Source organism: Myotis yumanensis, unplaced genomic scaffold (genome assembly GCF_028538775.1).
Source record: "Myotis yumanensis isolate MYYU_CA2020_CCGP unplaced genomic scaffold, mMyoYum1.0.hap1 SCAF_5, whole genome shotgun sequence".
Taxonomy (NCBI): domain Eukaryota; kingdom Metazoa; phylum Chordata; class Mammalia; order Chiroptera; family Vespertilionidae; genus Myotis; species Myotis yumanensis.
The window spans coordinates 28753449-28767906 of NW_027223756.1; the positions used below are offsets into that span (position 1 = coordinate 28753449).

Genomic DNA, 14458 nt, shown 5'->3' on the forward strand with positions numbered 1-14458 from the left:
TTCAAACTTAGGTAAAATAGATTGAAATATCATATATTTTATTCATGTCTTTTGTTCATGACATTTTTGCCAAAAGATATTTCCTACTGGTAGTATTTCTAAAGTAAGATGATTCATCTAGGACTTCTAATAATCAAGTAGGTCACACTGAGTATCTGTAATATAAAAGATAAACTGGATAGCAGGAAAGGCTCATTTCTCTTTGTGCGATGAAAAGTTTTAATGAAATTCAGGGAGAAAAAATGAGATTTTCATTCAAACCCTTCCAACTTGAAATGACTACCAGCTTGGCAATTGTCTGATTATTAAGAATTTTACACAAGTTACATTTTTCTAGAGTTCTAAGTACTTAATAGTTCTAAGCCAAAAAAGAATTCAAAACACTGACATACTCTTACTTTCTGAATGCTAAATAGTCATAAAATTGTCAGAATTTGGCTATCTTAAATTTATAATCTATGCAGTAATTTAAAAAAATTGATTTCAGAGAGAGGAAGGGAGAGAGAGAGAAACATCCATGTGAGAGAGAAACACTGATTATGATTAGTTGCCTCCCACACACACCCTGATCTGGGATTGAACTCACAACCTGGGTATGTGCCCCAACAGGGAATTGAACCCACCACCTTTTGGTGTACAGGATGATGCTCCAACCAACTGAGCCACACTGGCTAGGGCTGTGCAGTAATTTGTTGGATTGGGGTTTTTACCACTGGTAAGCACATGCCTTATTAAGGCACATGCCTCTTTAAAAACTACATTAATGGGCTCTATAAAATAATCTTACTACTCAAAAATATCTTACTATAAAATAATATTACTACATTCAAAAGCTGCAAATTGGAAGATTAAGAGAACCACTCAAACCTGAGATTGAAAAAAATACTGATTCTATTTTCTTCACTGTCCTTAATAAAAGTCATGAATAGTGATAATGTGTTACTGACCACTGTATAGCACAATTCTCCAATCTTGCATTAGGGCATCAGTTTTAAGTTATGACAATTTAATACAGTACATCAATTTGAGTTGAAATGTCATTCTTTTTCTACTAGAAATATATCTGATGTAGTTGACAAATTATAAAGTGCTTACCTTTGCTCTATGCTCAACATTGGCTTTTCGGTCCAGAAGCAAACTCACTACTTCTGCTCGACCTTGAAAACAGGCCAAGGTGAGAGCTGTGTTCCGATTGGTCTCTATTTGGGCGTTAATGTCTGAACCCATATCAAGCAACAATTTCACTGCAGGAACATGTCCATTCATTGCAGCCAACATCAGGGGAGAAATACCTAGTTTACTCCCAGTCCTCAGGGGGGAAATTAGAAAATTAAAATATGTTACCTGTTGTTTTTTTTAAAAAGCATAGAGAACGTAAAGGATGAAAATGTTTCAGTAAAAAGAAACCAATGAATGATTTTATTTGTTTAGACTAATAATTAGAAATAGGAAAATCTTACAATTTAAAACATAATCCTTATTTAGAGTTATAAATTTTCAACTATACATAACCAAGTACTTTTTGAAGGAGATCTCTTTAAAAATAGTCACCTTAGTTGAAATAATCTGTGATTATTTATAAGCACATTACAGGAAGAACTGTTGGCTCTTGTAACTTTAATACTATCTTAATTAAAAATGGTGTCTATCCAAATATTTAGGGGAAGACACTTATTCTAAGTAGTAACTTATTAATCATGAGTAAAAAACGAGATAGGTGATAGATACCTTGAATTAATTTCTGCCCCAGCATTAAGCAGAATCTTAATGATATTAACATATCCTCCAGATGCAGCTAGACTCAGTGGTGTATAATCAGACACATTCCTATGTTCTTTATTTGCACCTCGAGCCAGCAACAAGTCTACCACCTACAAAGTAAAATGTGAACAGAGAATTCCAGTTTACACCAAGGGCTCAACTTATCATTAATTAGACTTTGTATATTCAAATATCAGCATTAGGGAAATGGATTCAATTTCACATCAAGGAACTCAGAGGTTTGAAATCCCAATTGTACTGAAATCAAAAGTTACTCTTTCTATTCGTCAATTGTTGAGTAACCATTTGCATTTCATATGTGTTAGGATTGTGGTTCACTCATCATAGGCATATTTAAAATATAAGGGAACATATTTACAAAATGAAAATTAACATTAACACACCTCCTGACGTCCACCAGAACATGCCAATGAAAGTGGAGTATCCTTAGTTCGTTCAGACTGTGCTTCTATATCTCCACCTTTATCCAAAAGGATTTCAACAACTCCAACATGCCCTGCTGTTGCCGCCAGGATCAGTGGTGTGAAGCCTAAATCAGAAAATAAAAATCTCAAACAAATTTGTGGTTTTTACTTATTAAGCCACTGCTTTTATTTCTTGATTATTTTAGTAGGGAAAGTCTTTAGGACAGATACTTATAAGCATTTAACATAAAACTGCTCTAACCTCTAATTTGTTTGTGACAAAAATCCATAAACATCTATAAAAAGGAAATGCTAAGTCAAAGATAACTATTACAGTTTATACTCATAGTGAACTTTGAAACCTCTGCATGCTCAACTTTTGGATTAAGGAGAAAGGAAACCTGTACTTCACTGATAATTTATAGTCAAACTTCTGAAGAATAATTAGGCTCTGTAGATGAACAAATCTGGAATTTCAAACTGAAATATGCTTATCCATCTTTTCACTGAGACAGTCTAGAAACTACATAATGACAGTGAAAAAACTTGATGTAACTACACTCAGACATTAATTAATTAGTTAATTAATTAATTAATTAATTAATTATAATTGACCTTAGAGAGGGAGGAAGGGAGATAGAAATATTGATATGAGAGAGACACATTGATCAGTTGCCTCCCATATACGTCCCAACTGGGAATCCAACCCGTGACCGTACATAGGATGATGCTCTAATCAACTGAGCCACACTGGCCAGGGCCAGACTTTATTTTTGACTGACATTCCTTACCTTTTTTGTCTCTGTGTTCGATTTTAGCATCTCGTGCAATGAGTACAGATACGAGTTCTTCATGGCCACCTGCACAAGCTAATGTTAATGCTGTGTCATGATTGCTCTCAGTCTAGAAGGGGAAAAAATAAATTAGATTTTGTTTTTTTACAAAGGGGTTATCAATTGAAGAGCAAATATTTTCACAATGAATATAAAATGATAATTTTCCTTTCCAAACAAAGAAAATAAAAATGTGCAAAATAAGTTTAAATAAAGCAATATACTCACATGTGCATCAATGTCAACTGAGGGATAGACAGGGGGCAATGACTGGGAAGCCACATTGCTTGGAGACTGTGAACAGGGCTCAGGTGTAAGACATTCTGTGGTCTGAGAGGAACTGTTTGAACCAGTGGGCACTCTGCTACTCACAGCTGAAAAACAATATCCATATTGCTGAATTCTACTAAAAGAGTAAAGTTATTTATAATATACAAAAAAATACAGAAAATATAAAATTCTGTATTAGTAATATAATGTAGTAACTAAATCCTAAGCTTTGGAGTCAGATGAACCTATTGGAGTTTCAATTTTCCTTAGGTGTAAAATGGGGAGAATAATAACAATACCTGCCTTGAAAGGTTGTTGGAAATACTCAGAATAATGCAGGTAAAATACTTAGTATAGTGTCTGTTATTGAGTGCAAATGTAACAAATGGTAGCCTTTTACATTGTTAATAGAGAAAAAATAGTTTCCTTTAAAAAAGTAAAGACTTTCTTAATTTATAAAAGGCAATTAGATAAAATATCCCGAGAACAATGCAAAAAAGGGGAGAACAAGTTAGAATATTTATCCCATTAATAGCAGAGAGCATTTTTTTTAAATTCAATATTTGCTTTGAAAATTTGCTACAATGAATCAGTGTCTGAAAATCAAACTATTTTTCAAATGAACATTGGAACTTTTATTTTAGATCTCAAAATCTGGTGTTTGGAAACTTTGTTAATTGAAATGATACCTTTAGGTCTATATATTTCTTACATTTCATTAGAGATGAAGTTTGCCTCATAGAGAGGGAAATAGGGCCTATCTTAGAGGGGTGCTGTGAATTGTCTGTGAGATAATTTATAAAAACACTTAACACAGTGTTCGGCATATAGTAAGTACTCAATTATCAGATATTTTATAGAACATTCAGTACTATTATTCACTAATTTGAAAAACATTACTACTTAAGAAGGAAAAAAAACTCAGAAAAACACACAATCATTAATAATATGGAAAAAGACAACAAGGCTTCAGTAATGTCAATAAACAAACTTCTATCACCCAGACTGAAAGTCAAGAAAACATATAGGTCTTAAAGGGAACTATAAGCATTTCAAATGTTAGAGAATATTTTCTCTCTAGAATTTTGATAGGACCCCAATCACTTGCTAAGGTGTTCACAAGTGTGAATGACTCAGTTTAGATACTACTTTTAAAAATAACAAATTTTAAAAATGTTCAGATATGTTTCCATATGAGCTGTCCTTCCCATCAATATATATATAAAATTATCTTGGCAATATGAATTTCTGCAGATTGTCACCACATAAGTATACATAATTTAAACTATCCATTTACAAATAGGAACAATTATTATATATATTTGTTTCACCTACAAGAACATGCAAATGAAAAAAAGTTTAAAAATTTTTATCATTTAATGAAATAAAAGCAGATATTTGTTATTCCTCCTCAAAACAGTTGATATATTTGGAAAATAGCTCTAGTAAGCAAGATCCTAAAGATGGTACATAGCACCTTTATAATAAAATTTTTACACTGGTCTCATAATTATTAACATACACCTTATTGAAGAAGTACTTTTTAATCATTATTAATTTTATTTATTCATGTTACCTCTTGTTATATGAAAAACAGACATTTAAAAAATTTTAAACATTTGACTAGAGTGCTGTGCCAGAATGTGATGTTATAAAAAGACTTCTTTACAGAGTTGACTTTAAAAAAATACTTTTGTGCATTTAAAAACTATGACAAAAAATGTGTTGTCACACCAACTATTGTACATTTTCTACAACATTATTCTAGAAACATTTTTTCTACCTTGCAATAATGACAATCAGCAACATTTCATAGAAGTGACTTTAATAGGATTAATTACATACAAAAGTTGTAAAGATAAAACTAGAAAGTAGCAAAGATTTAAAGGTACATGTGGAATAAAGGTCTTATTAAGATAAATTTACACCAAGACTATAACATTTTCATAAATCCTAAATTGTTTCCTACCTCTGAATAAAATGTCTCTGAAAATGATTATAATTACTATCACAAAAGTCACATAATTCAAATTAAATTTATGCACTATCCTAAAAAGGTGATAAAAGAACTAAGGATGATATTCTACCTAATTCTTTATAAAATTAAGACAGTTTTGTAGGCAATATGGAAGATGCTATATAAAAACCTCAGATACTAGGTTTACATAAGCTATGTTGTAAGGTTTTAATAAATTAAATCACTATAAATTGTTTAATTTAATAATAACTATTAGTTTCATATAAATGAATAAAAATCTATAAATAAAATATTAACATCTAATAGAGGAAATTATTATTTAAAGGCATTTTATTGTAAGTGCCCTAAAAAATAAGAGAGTTTCCTAATTATTCTTTTATTCTTAAGCCACATTGACTACCACAGTATTATTTAAAGTAAAATACTTTTGAATTGGAATTTGTTGTAAAGAGCCTATTAACATGCCAATAGCGATAACAATGTGCTAAAGTCACAAAAATACATTAGACCTTATATGCACATCAAATCTTAATACAAAATAAGAAAATGTTATTTAATAGAATTTAGAAGTTTTGAGAAAGTAATATCTTTAAGATCAATTGAGAACTTCAAGTTGAATCAGATACAAGCATAATTACATCTGTGGTTCTTAAACCTGGCTGAACTGACTTTTGACTCTTGTTACTTACTAGCAACTTAATTTCCATAAGCCTCAGTTTTTTTTAAAAGAAAAACAGGTGGGAAAAGTATTTTATAGGATTACTATAAATAGCTCACAAGATAATGTACATAAGCATTTAGCACAGAGCTAAGTGCATGGTAAGTCCTCAATAAATTGAACAGATATTAGTGAATTTTTAGCCAATGTTTTTTATATATTCATAATGAAATTTTTACTAATGTTTCTAAAACTGCTCAATGGTCAAAGCTATTTTGAATTCATTAAATTGCTTTGAATTTCCAGACCTCAGTTCTAGATATTTGAATCATGTAAAACTGATGTCTGGACATGAGAATCACTTGTTATTATGATAAACTGTAAAAGTCCAATACTTTTAGAAGAAAAGGACTTGAAGAACCATGCTCCCAATCAAGATTTTACATACATTTTGTCTGGGACTAAATCAAGTATGACACAAATAAGACTATATACTAAAAGACTAAGTTAGTCAGCTAATCAAGTTGTGACATTAATAAATTATTTATCTACCAACTCATCATGATAAATTTTGAGAATAAAACAGCATTAAAGAAAAAATACTCCTATATTTAAAGAGTAAATTTATTGCTATTATAAATGAATATTTTCTAAAGTATAATTGCAAGATGTACAGTATTCTCTCCTTTATTAAATACAAGGCTTGAGAACTAGATTTAATTTAGGTAAAATTAATCACATCTTTGGTCTCACATATAATCCTACCAATTTCAATGTATCATACACTTGTAGAATTAGGTATTCACCATTCATCCTTGTCTAATTTCTTTAACCTTCAATTAAAAAAATTAAGAGAAACCTGGGCTTAATGGAAATTTTTTTATATGAACATAATTTTTATATTTATTGGCTGATTTACAAGTTAAGGTTTATTAATAAAATAATATTACATAATATGGTAGACCAACTATCACTAGATATTAATGTCTAACAGAAATTAAATTTTATTAGTTCCTATTAACATTACATATCATTAAAAAATGTTTTCTAAATCAGCTTTTTGAAGTTTTATGTTAACTTTGTAAAAGACCACTTCAATTTAACAAATACTTTGGTGAAATAAAATTTAACCTCCCCTACAAAACTATCCGACCACCCATTTACTACCATAAAGTTCAAATCTACAAGTTTACTTTTAGAGCTGTTTCTACAGTCTTTAAAAACAACAACCAAACAGGTCCTAAGTTACAACAATACTAGATCGATCAGTAATGTGGGTTTCATGATGTAAATTGAGTATTTAATTAGGAACATTACATTGCTATTTATAGAACCTTAAAAATGTTATTCCAGGATCACTAGTTTTATTATTATTATTCATAATCATACTTCACACTCCAATATATACTTTTACCCAGATTAGAAATAAGAGCTATAAATAAACTCTGAGTTTATTTATAATTTATAACAACTCTCAATGCTAATAACACAAAGTTAATTTGAGTTAAGTGGCTGTGGGCTTAAGATAAAAAAACCTAAATTAAATCATCTAACTCCTTAAAACATTTCCCAGCATTTTTATTTTCTTTACAAAAACTAAGATATTCCTCCTCTGCACAGTGGTACCTATATTCCATATTAGAGGAGCCTCACAGGCTATATTACAATTCTATAACCACTGAAAGTCATACACATGCCCCCCAAAATTCCTGATTTAAGTAATCTTATTCCACATTTTTAAAGATTCAGTAAAGATTAGGAAGACTAAAGACTCACAAAAGAAGAAAACTGGGATAGCATAATTGGGATGGGAGGAGGGAAGGAGAATATGACAAGAGGAAACAGACAACAGTTAAGGAAAAAAATTTTGCAATCGAGACAGAGGACTGGCCTGCCTTTGAATATCACTCCAGCTACATCTTAGTTCTTGGTCTTCATCCACTGTCAACAGCCATTCTGGCTGCATTTCTGAACTGGGCTCTCATGGAGGTGATACTTTCACCAGCCATCTTTAGGAAGGTAAATGATTAATTGCACTGTTTTCCCACTGCTGCAAGGACAATGAAAGGGAAAGTAAACTTGTGTACCTCATTTCATATCTAGTTGTAATTTTCCACAAAAAAAAAGAAAAGAAAAGAAACATACTTTAAGGTTACCAGGTCCTTTTTTATTTTTTATTTTGTGTGTGTGTATTATGTCTGTCTGTGTGCTTTCATCAAGACAGTTAATATAAAAATCCCAATCTCCAAATCATCATCAAGTTGACAATAATTTCTAACTTTAAATACTCTAACCACAAATACTGTATCAACATGGAATGTTTATAGTTTTCTCTGAACATCCCTTTCAATGATAAATATTTAAATTGATCTAATAAAATTATAAATAAAGAAAAAACAATGTGATTTAGAATTCTGATTTCCAAACATAAAAATCACTAGCAGGAAAATTTAATGTATAATCTTTTGTGAATATCTCTAAAGCCTACAAAGGAATTCTATTTTGAGCTCTCCTAACCAAGACACAACACAGGGTGGTTTTGACACCAAAGGTCTAAAGTAAAGGATCATGGCAGCTTTATTTCTTTGCCTTTGTAAGTAACAAAAAGAAGAGGGGCAAACACACTTTTGTGTGTTAGAGCTTAATTAAAATCACTTCCAAAACACCTCAGGAAATAATTTTACAAAGATCATTCTAAAACATAAAAGTACAAAGCTGGTGTTTTTGGAGGGTTGTGTAAAGAAGTTGAGCACACAGATTAAAGAAAAATTATTACAGATATATTTCTTAACCCACCTGCTATCAGGTCATCAAGAGTGTCGGTAAGCGTCTGGGCTGGAGTTGCAACCATTAGTCCATCTGGTTCTTGAACTAACAGCCCCTGATCATGTCCAGTAATAGCAATCTGAGGCTGTCCTATAATCTGATGATTACCTGATATTTTGTGAAGTTCAAGAGAATTTGTCCCATTAGAACCTAAGTCACTGGAAAAGTTACACTGTGGAGATGATAAAGGCTGGACTGGGACAAAATCACTTTGTTCTGCCGATGGTGGAGACTGTTGCTCATCATCAACATCATTATCTTTAAATAAGATTGTGTCAACCTGAGGTAACTCTGAAAAGTGATCCTCTAGAAGACTACCATCTCCTTCCCCTTCTGGGAAGACTCCTCTATGAGAGCACTGCTGGTGTAGAGATACTGTGTCTTTCTGACCTTTGGTTTCCAAGTATTCTTTGGTAAATTGTTGCTGTGTTTTCATCTGCAACTGCCTTTCCACTTTCTGCAGCTCTTTCAGTATTTTCTTCTTCTTCTGGACTTGCTCTTCTCTGTTCTTTTTAAGTTCTTCTATCTTATCTTTGTTCAGAGGTTCACCTTGAATTAACTCCAATGACTTAAGCTGTGCTTTTTCAATAGCGCTAATTCTTTGTCCCAGTTCATTCAGCTTGCCTTCAGTCTCCTCTACTATGCACTCCAAAGGCTGGTATGGGTGAAAAGGTGGCAGTACGTCCTGATCTGCTACCTGCAGGGAACTGGACTTCTGCTTGGATGTACCTAAGCACATGAAAAATGTTTGAAAAAGTGCCATGCTAAAAAAAAAAAAAAATCAGCTCCCCCTCCCACACACATGGACCTCCCTCCCCAAACCCTTATAACTAATGCTGTAGAATGAATGTTTAAAGATTCACACAGTGGTAGGTAAAGACTATACTCATCTATTTAACAGCACAAACTAGGATGTTGCCAATTAAAAAATGAAATTTTTAATAAAAAGTTTAATCTTTAGAACAGGAGGATTTTGGAAATTAAGACAGGACAGGATGAAAATCAAATCAAAGAGGAAAAGAATATCAAAATTCTGCTTATTTGACTAGACTTCTTAAAGAATATCAAATCTAAAGCATTATCAAAATAGTGTTAAGATACCATTAATATTAGCTTAACTGCTCAATTGTTCTTTGCACAATATTAACTGTGCAAGCAAAGATTACTACAAGAAACTATAACTTGTAGATGAAAGTAGTGTTTTTCAAATTGCCAAAATGCTTCTCTTAATATATCAAAACATAACGTGAAATCAGTTTTTTCAAGATACATACTTCTAAAATTTTCCATCATCTTTAATACTTTTGTACATGAACACTAATATTAAAAGAGCAATTTTTTCTGAGTTTACATAAACTCTTAATGTAAGCATCTATCAGAGAAAAATGATGTTACCTAGGAGGAAAATCAGATTTCCCATATAAGAGTACTCATATTGACAATGTATTTAAAAATAAAGTAAATGTACATTATTTTAAGGTTTCTGAATCACACTTAAATTAAGTTTCTCCTCTCATGACAAAATAATTATCAATATTAATAATCCTAACATCTGGACATAGAGTGGAGGATACATGTAATTACTGCTTTAATTCAAGGCTTAATCCCCTTATTTAGGAAGAACTGGGACTATATATATATAAAAACCTAATATGCTAATTGTCCCACCGACCGTTCAACCAGTCACTATGATGTGCACTGACCACCAGGAGGCAGACGCTCCGACTGGCAGGTTAGCTTGCTGCTAGGGTTCAGCCGATCGGGACTTGGCAAGATGGGCCAGACACACACTAGAGCCCTCTTGTGGTCCCTCCTCAGCCCCGATTGTGCACCAGTGGGGTCCCTCAGCCTGGCCTGTGCCCTCTCGCAATCTGGGACCCCTCAAGGGATGTTGAAGAGCTGGTTTTGCCCAATGCCCACAGGCCAGGCCAAAGGACCCCACTGGTGCATGAATCCATGCACTGGGCCTCTAGTTCAGTAATAAAAAAGAACAAACTACTGATATATTCTACAACATGGATGAACTTTGAAAATATGCTAAGTCAGTGATTTTCAACTAGTGTGCCACCACAAGAATTTTAAAAACATGCAATACCTGACTCTTTAGTCAGGCACACTGACCTCTTTTCCCTTAAATTGTCAAATAAAATAAAAAAGCAACAGCAACACAATAATAGCCATCTGGTGTGAATGAATCAAAAGTATACCTGTTTTTTTTGTCAGATTGGCAAAAATATTTTTTGATGTACTGCAGAGTTTTAGCAATTAGTTTATGTGTGTCACAAGATGAAAAAGGTTGAAAATCACTGTGGTAAGTGAAAGAAGACAGACACAAAAGATCATATATTGTGTAATTCCATTTATATCAATTCTATAGAGACAGAAAGGAAATTAGTGGTTGTTGTCTGAGGTAATGGTGGTGAGAATGGAGACTGATCACAGACAATCATGAGAGATCTTTTTGGAGTAATGGAAATATGCTAAAATAGATGGTGGTGATGGTTGCACAACTGTAAATTTATTAAAACTCACTGCATTTTACATTTAAAATGAGTGAACTTTATAGCATTTGTGTGTGTGTGTGTTAATCCTCCCCCTAGGATATTTTTTCCGTTGATTTTTAGAGAAGGTGAAGTGAGGGAAGGAGGAGGAGGAGGGAGAGGAAGAGAGAGAAAAAGAAAGAGAGAGAAACATTTATGTATTGGTTGCCTCAGCCTGCACCCCAATCAGGGCCAGGGATAGAACCCACAACCAAGGTATGTGCCCTTGACCAGGAATTAAACCCGAGACCCTTTGGTCTGCAGGCCGATGCTCTAACCACTGAACAAAATGGCCAAGCCTACCCAGTTCTTTTTTAACAGCTTCATTGCTGTTTAATTTTAAATACCATAAAGTTGCCCTGGCCAGTGTTGCTAAGTGGTTAGAGTGTTGGCCTTGGGTTCCATTCCCTGTCAAGGGCACATACCTCAGTTGTGGGTTCAATCTCTGGCCTCAGTCCAGGTGTGTTCCAGAGGCAACCAGTCAATGTGTCTCTCTCACATATCAATGTTTCTCTCTCTCTCTCCCCCCCCTCCTCCCTCCCTTTATTCTCTCTCTAGAAATCAGTGGGAAAAATGTCCTTCGGTGAGGATTAAAAAAGAACTCAGAAAAAAAATTAGTTGTCCACTCTTTTGGACTGTAGTCAACATATATGAATAACATAAACATAGTTAACTTAAGAATTTTTTTTTAAAATATATTTTATTGATTTTTTACAGAGAGGAAGGGAGAGAGATAGAGAGTTAGAAACATCGATGAGAGAGAAACATCGATTAGCTGCCTCCTGCACATCTCCTACTGGGGATGTGCCCGCAACCCAGGTACATGCCCTTGACCGGAATCGAACCCGGGACCTTTCAGTCCGCAGGCCGACACTCTATCCACTGAGCCAAGCCGGTTTCGGCTTAACTTAAGAATTTAAAAAACAGATCATCCAGTGCATTAAAAATGATTCTCAAATCCAAAGGAAAAAAGTCACCTATAAGATGTTAAGATATACTGAATTGCAAGAGGTGACAAAACCCCTGAAAAATAAAATCAGAGATTCAACTGCTTCTTTGCTAGAATGGGAGATGTTAAAACTGCAGGTAGCTCTAATATCTGCAACATGCTTTATTACTGAAAAAGACTAACAGTTTTTCCACAAGAAACTGTCTTTAACAAGGTCAGAAGACCACAGCTCCAAAATCACTACCATCACTTTAAGACACTTATTCTTTAAATGCAAACTTAGCAAAATGTATTGTCTATATTCAGTTTTACATTTCTATCTGAACAAAGTGGTGAAGAAATACTTTATTCTTTCAAAGCAATAGCCTTTAGATTTGTGAGATAATTTTATAAATATTTACATAAGTTTATATAGGAATTCATGGCTTGACATATTTGTTCAAAGTACCTAATGACAATCAACAGGTAAGAAAAGGGAGGATAACCAGCACAAATAACAACAACAAAAATTCAGTTGTGTGATAAATTCAATGACTTTAGCATACTGAATTAAAAAATTCTGCAAAGACTGAAAGCTCCTTTAAACACTTATTAATTTCAAAACACCCTTATATAGTTGATATGTATTTTGTATATAAGATTAAGGAAATCCATGTAAGAGTTCAACACTAACCAGACTGGTAATTATATGAACTTAAGAATGTTCAAAAATTAAAAATCTAACAAATAATAAGATGATCCAAAATAAGGCTAGAATTGAGGACAGTAACAGTAGAAATGGCCCTTTCTTGTTAATAAATAAGATGCAAGAAGTTTAAAATACAAGATTACTAAAAGTAACTTAACTAAATATAGAAACTATAAGCCCAGAATACTAGTATATGTAGCAGTAAAAACAACGGATGGTGAAAGTAATGAACAAAAAGCAGTTCTTCTCCAAAGAGCCTAGATACACATCAAAGCACTAACACAAGCTTTAATATCAAAAGTAAACCAGGTTGGTGAAAAATAAATAATACAACCTAATCATTCCCAGAAGCTGAAGCAACACCTTCAATTTTGGGGAAAAGTAGAGAATGTGACAAGTGTTCTTTTAGCAACAAATTTTCAGTTAGCAGGAAGGTAGTAAGTAGTATATAAGAGCCGAAACCGGTTTGGCTCAGTGGATAGAGCGTCGGCCTGCGGACTGAAAGGTCCCAGGTTCGATTCTGGTCAAGGGCATGTACCTGGGTTGCGGGCACATCCCCGTGTGCAGGAGGCAGCTGATCGATGTTTCTCTCTCATCGATGTTTCTAACTCTCTATCCCTCTCCCTTCCTCTCTGTAAAAAAATCAATATATATTAAAAAAAAAAAAAAAGAAACTGAACACATCAAGTTAAAAAAAAAAAAGTAGTATATAAGATGCTAGAAAATAAGAGTTCCATCTCCTTCCAACATCTTCCACTGTCACATGTAAATAAATAAATCTATTCATTGGTAACATTGGATGGCATTATAAAGTACTTTCTAGGAATTTAGGAAAAGTCACCATCTCACCTTTTTGGTTTGGTTTCCAGTAGAAAAACTTTGTAATAGGAAACCATAATATAGAGACAGCTTTGAACGAGACCTTTATTTTTTTTTTTTTATGGGCAGAGAGGGAATGAAGTGGACATGTACATGCCAAATATTTAGTTTATTATTGAAATGAGTTAATTCTACCAATCATTTTCTGTGTCTAAAATAATTAGTATACTGTGCAATTGAAATATAATGGCTAAAGGACAAAATACATGACATACCAGATTTGGTTTCGTATTTCTTACTTGGTTTTGTCTAATCAGATATAAACTTTGTTCTGTGATCCCTTTGCTTTCTTATATCTCTACATAGCACCTTACTAGAATTATTTTTTTTAGAATCATTAAAAAAAATCTTTATTGATTTCAGAAAGGAAGGGAGAGGTAGAAGGAGAGAGATATACAAACATTAATGATGAGAGCAGATTATCGAGTGGCTGCTTTCTGCACACCCTCCTACTGGGGATCAAGCCTGCAACCTGGGCATGTGCCCTTGACCGGAACCGAACCCGGGACCCTTCAGTCTGCAGGCTGACACTCTATCCATGGAGCAAAATAGGCTAGGGCTAGAATGATTTTTTAAAAAAATATTTTTATTGATTTCAGAGAGGAAGGGAGAGGGTGAGAGAGATAGAAACATCAATGATGAGAGAGAACC

The 14458-nt window shown here is 33.3% G+C and overlaps 1 protein-coding gene across 4 annotated transcripts in view; it reads right to left on the bottom strand.

Moving 5' to 3' along the window:
- The window catches only part of ANKHD1 (ankyrin repeat and KH domain containing 1), a 127511-nt gene that overhangs the window by 26698 nt on the left and 86355 nt on the right, over positions 1-14458 (bottom strand). For all 4 annotated transcript variants that reach the window (XM_070414815.1, XM_070414817.1, XM_070414818.1 and 1 more), the window contains 6 exons: positions 8722-9480; positions 3248-3393; positions 2978-3089; positions 2166-2311; positions 1729-1871; positions 1096-1309 (listed from right to left, as the gene is read on the bottom strand). In XM_070414815.1, the coding sequence (XP_070270916.1) occupies positions 1096-1309; positions 1729-1871; positions 2166-2311; positions 2978-3089; positions 3248-3393; positions 8722-9480 (1520 nt within the window). The remainder of the gene's footprint in view (positions 1-1095; positions 1310-1728; positions 1872-2165; positions 2312-2977; positions 3090-3247; positions 3394-8721; positions 9481-14458) is intronic.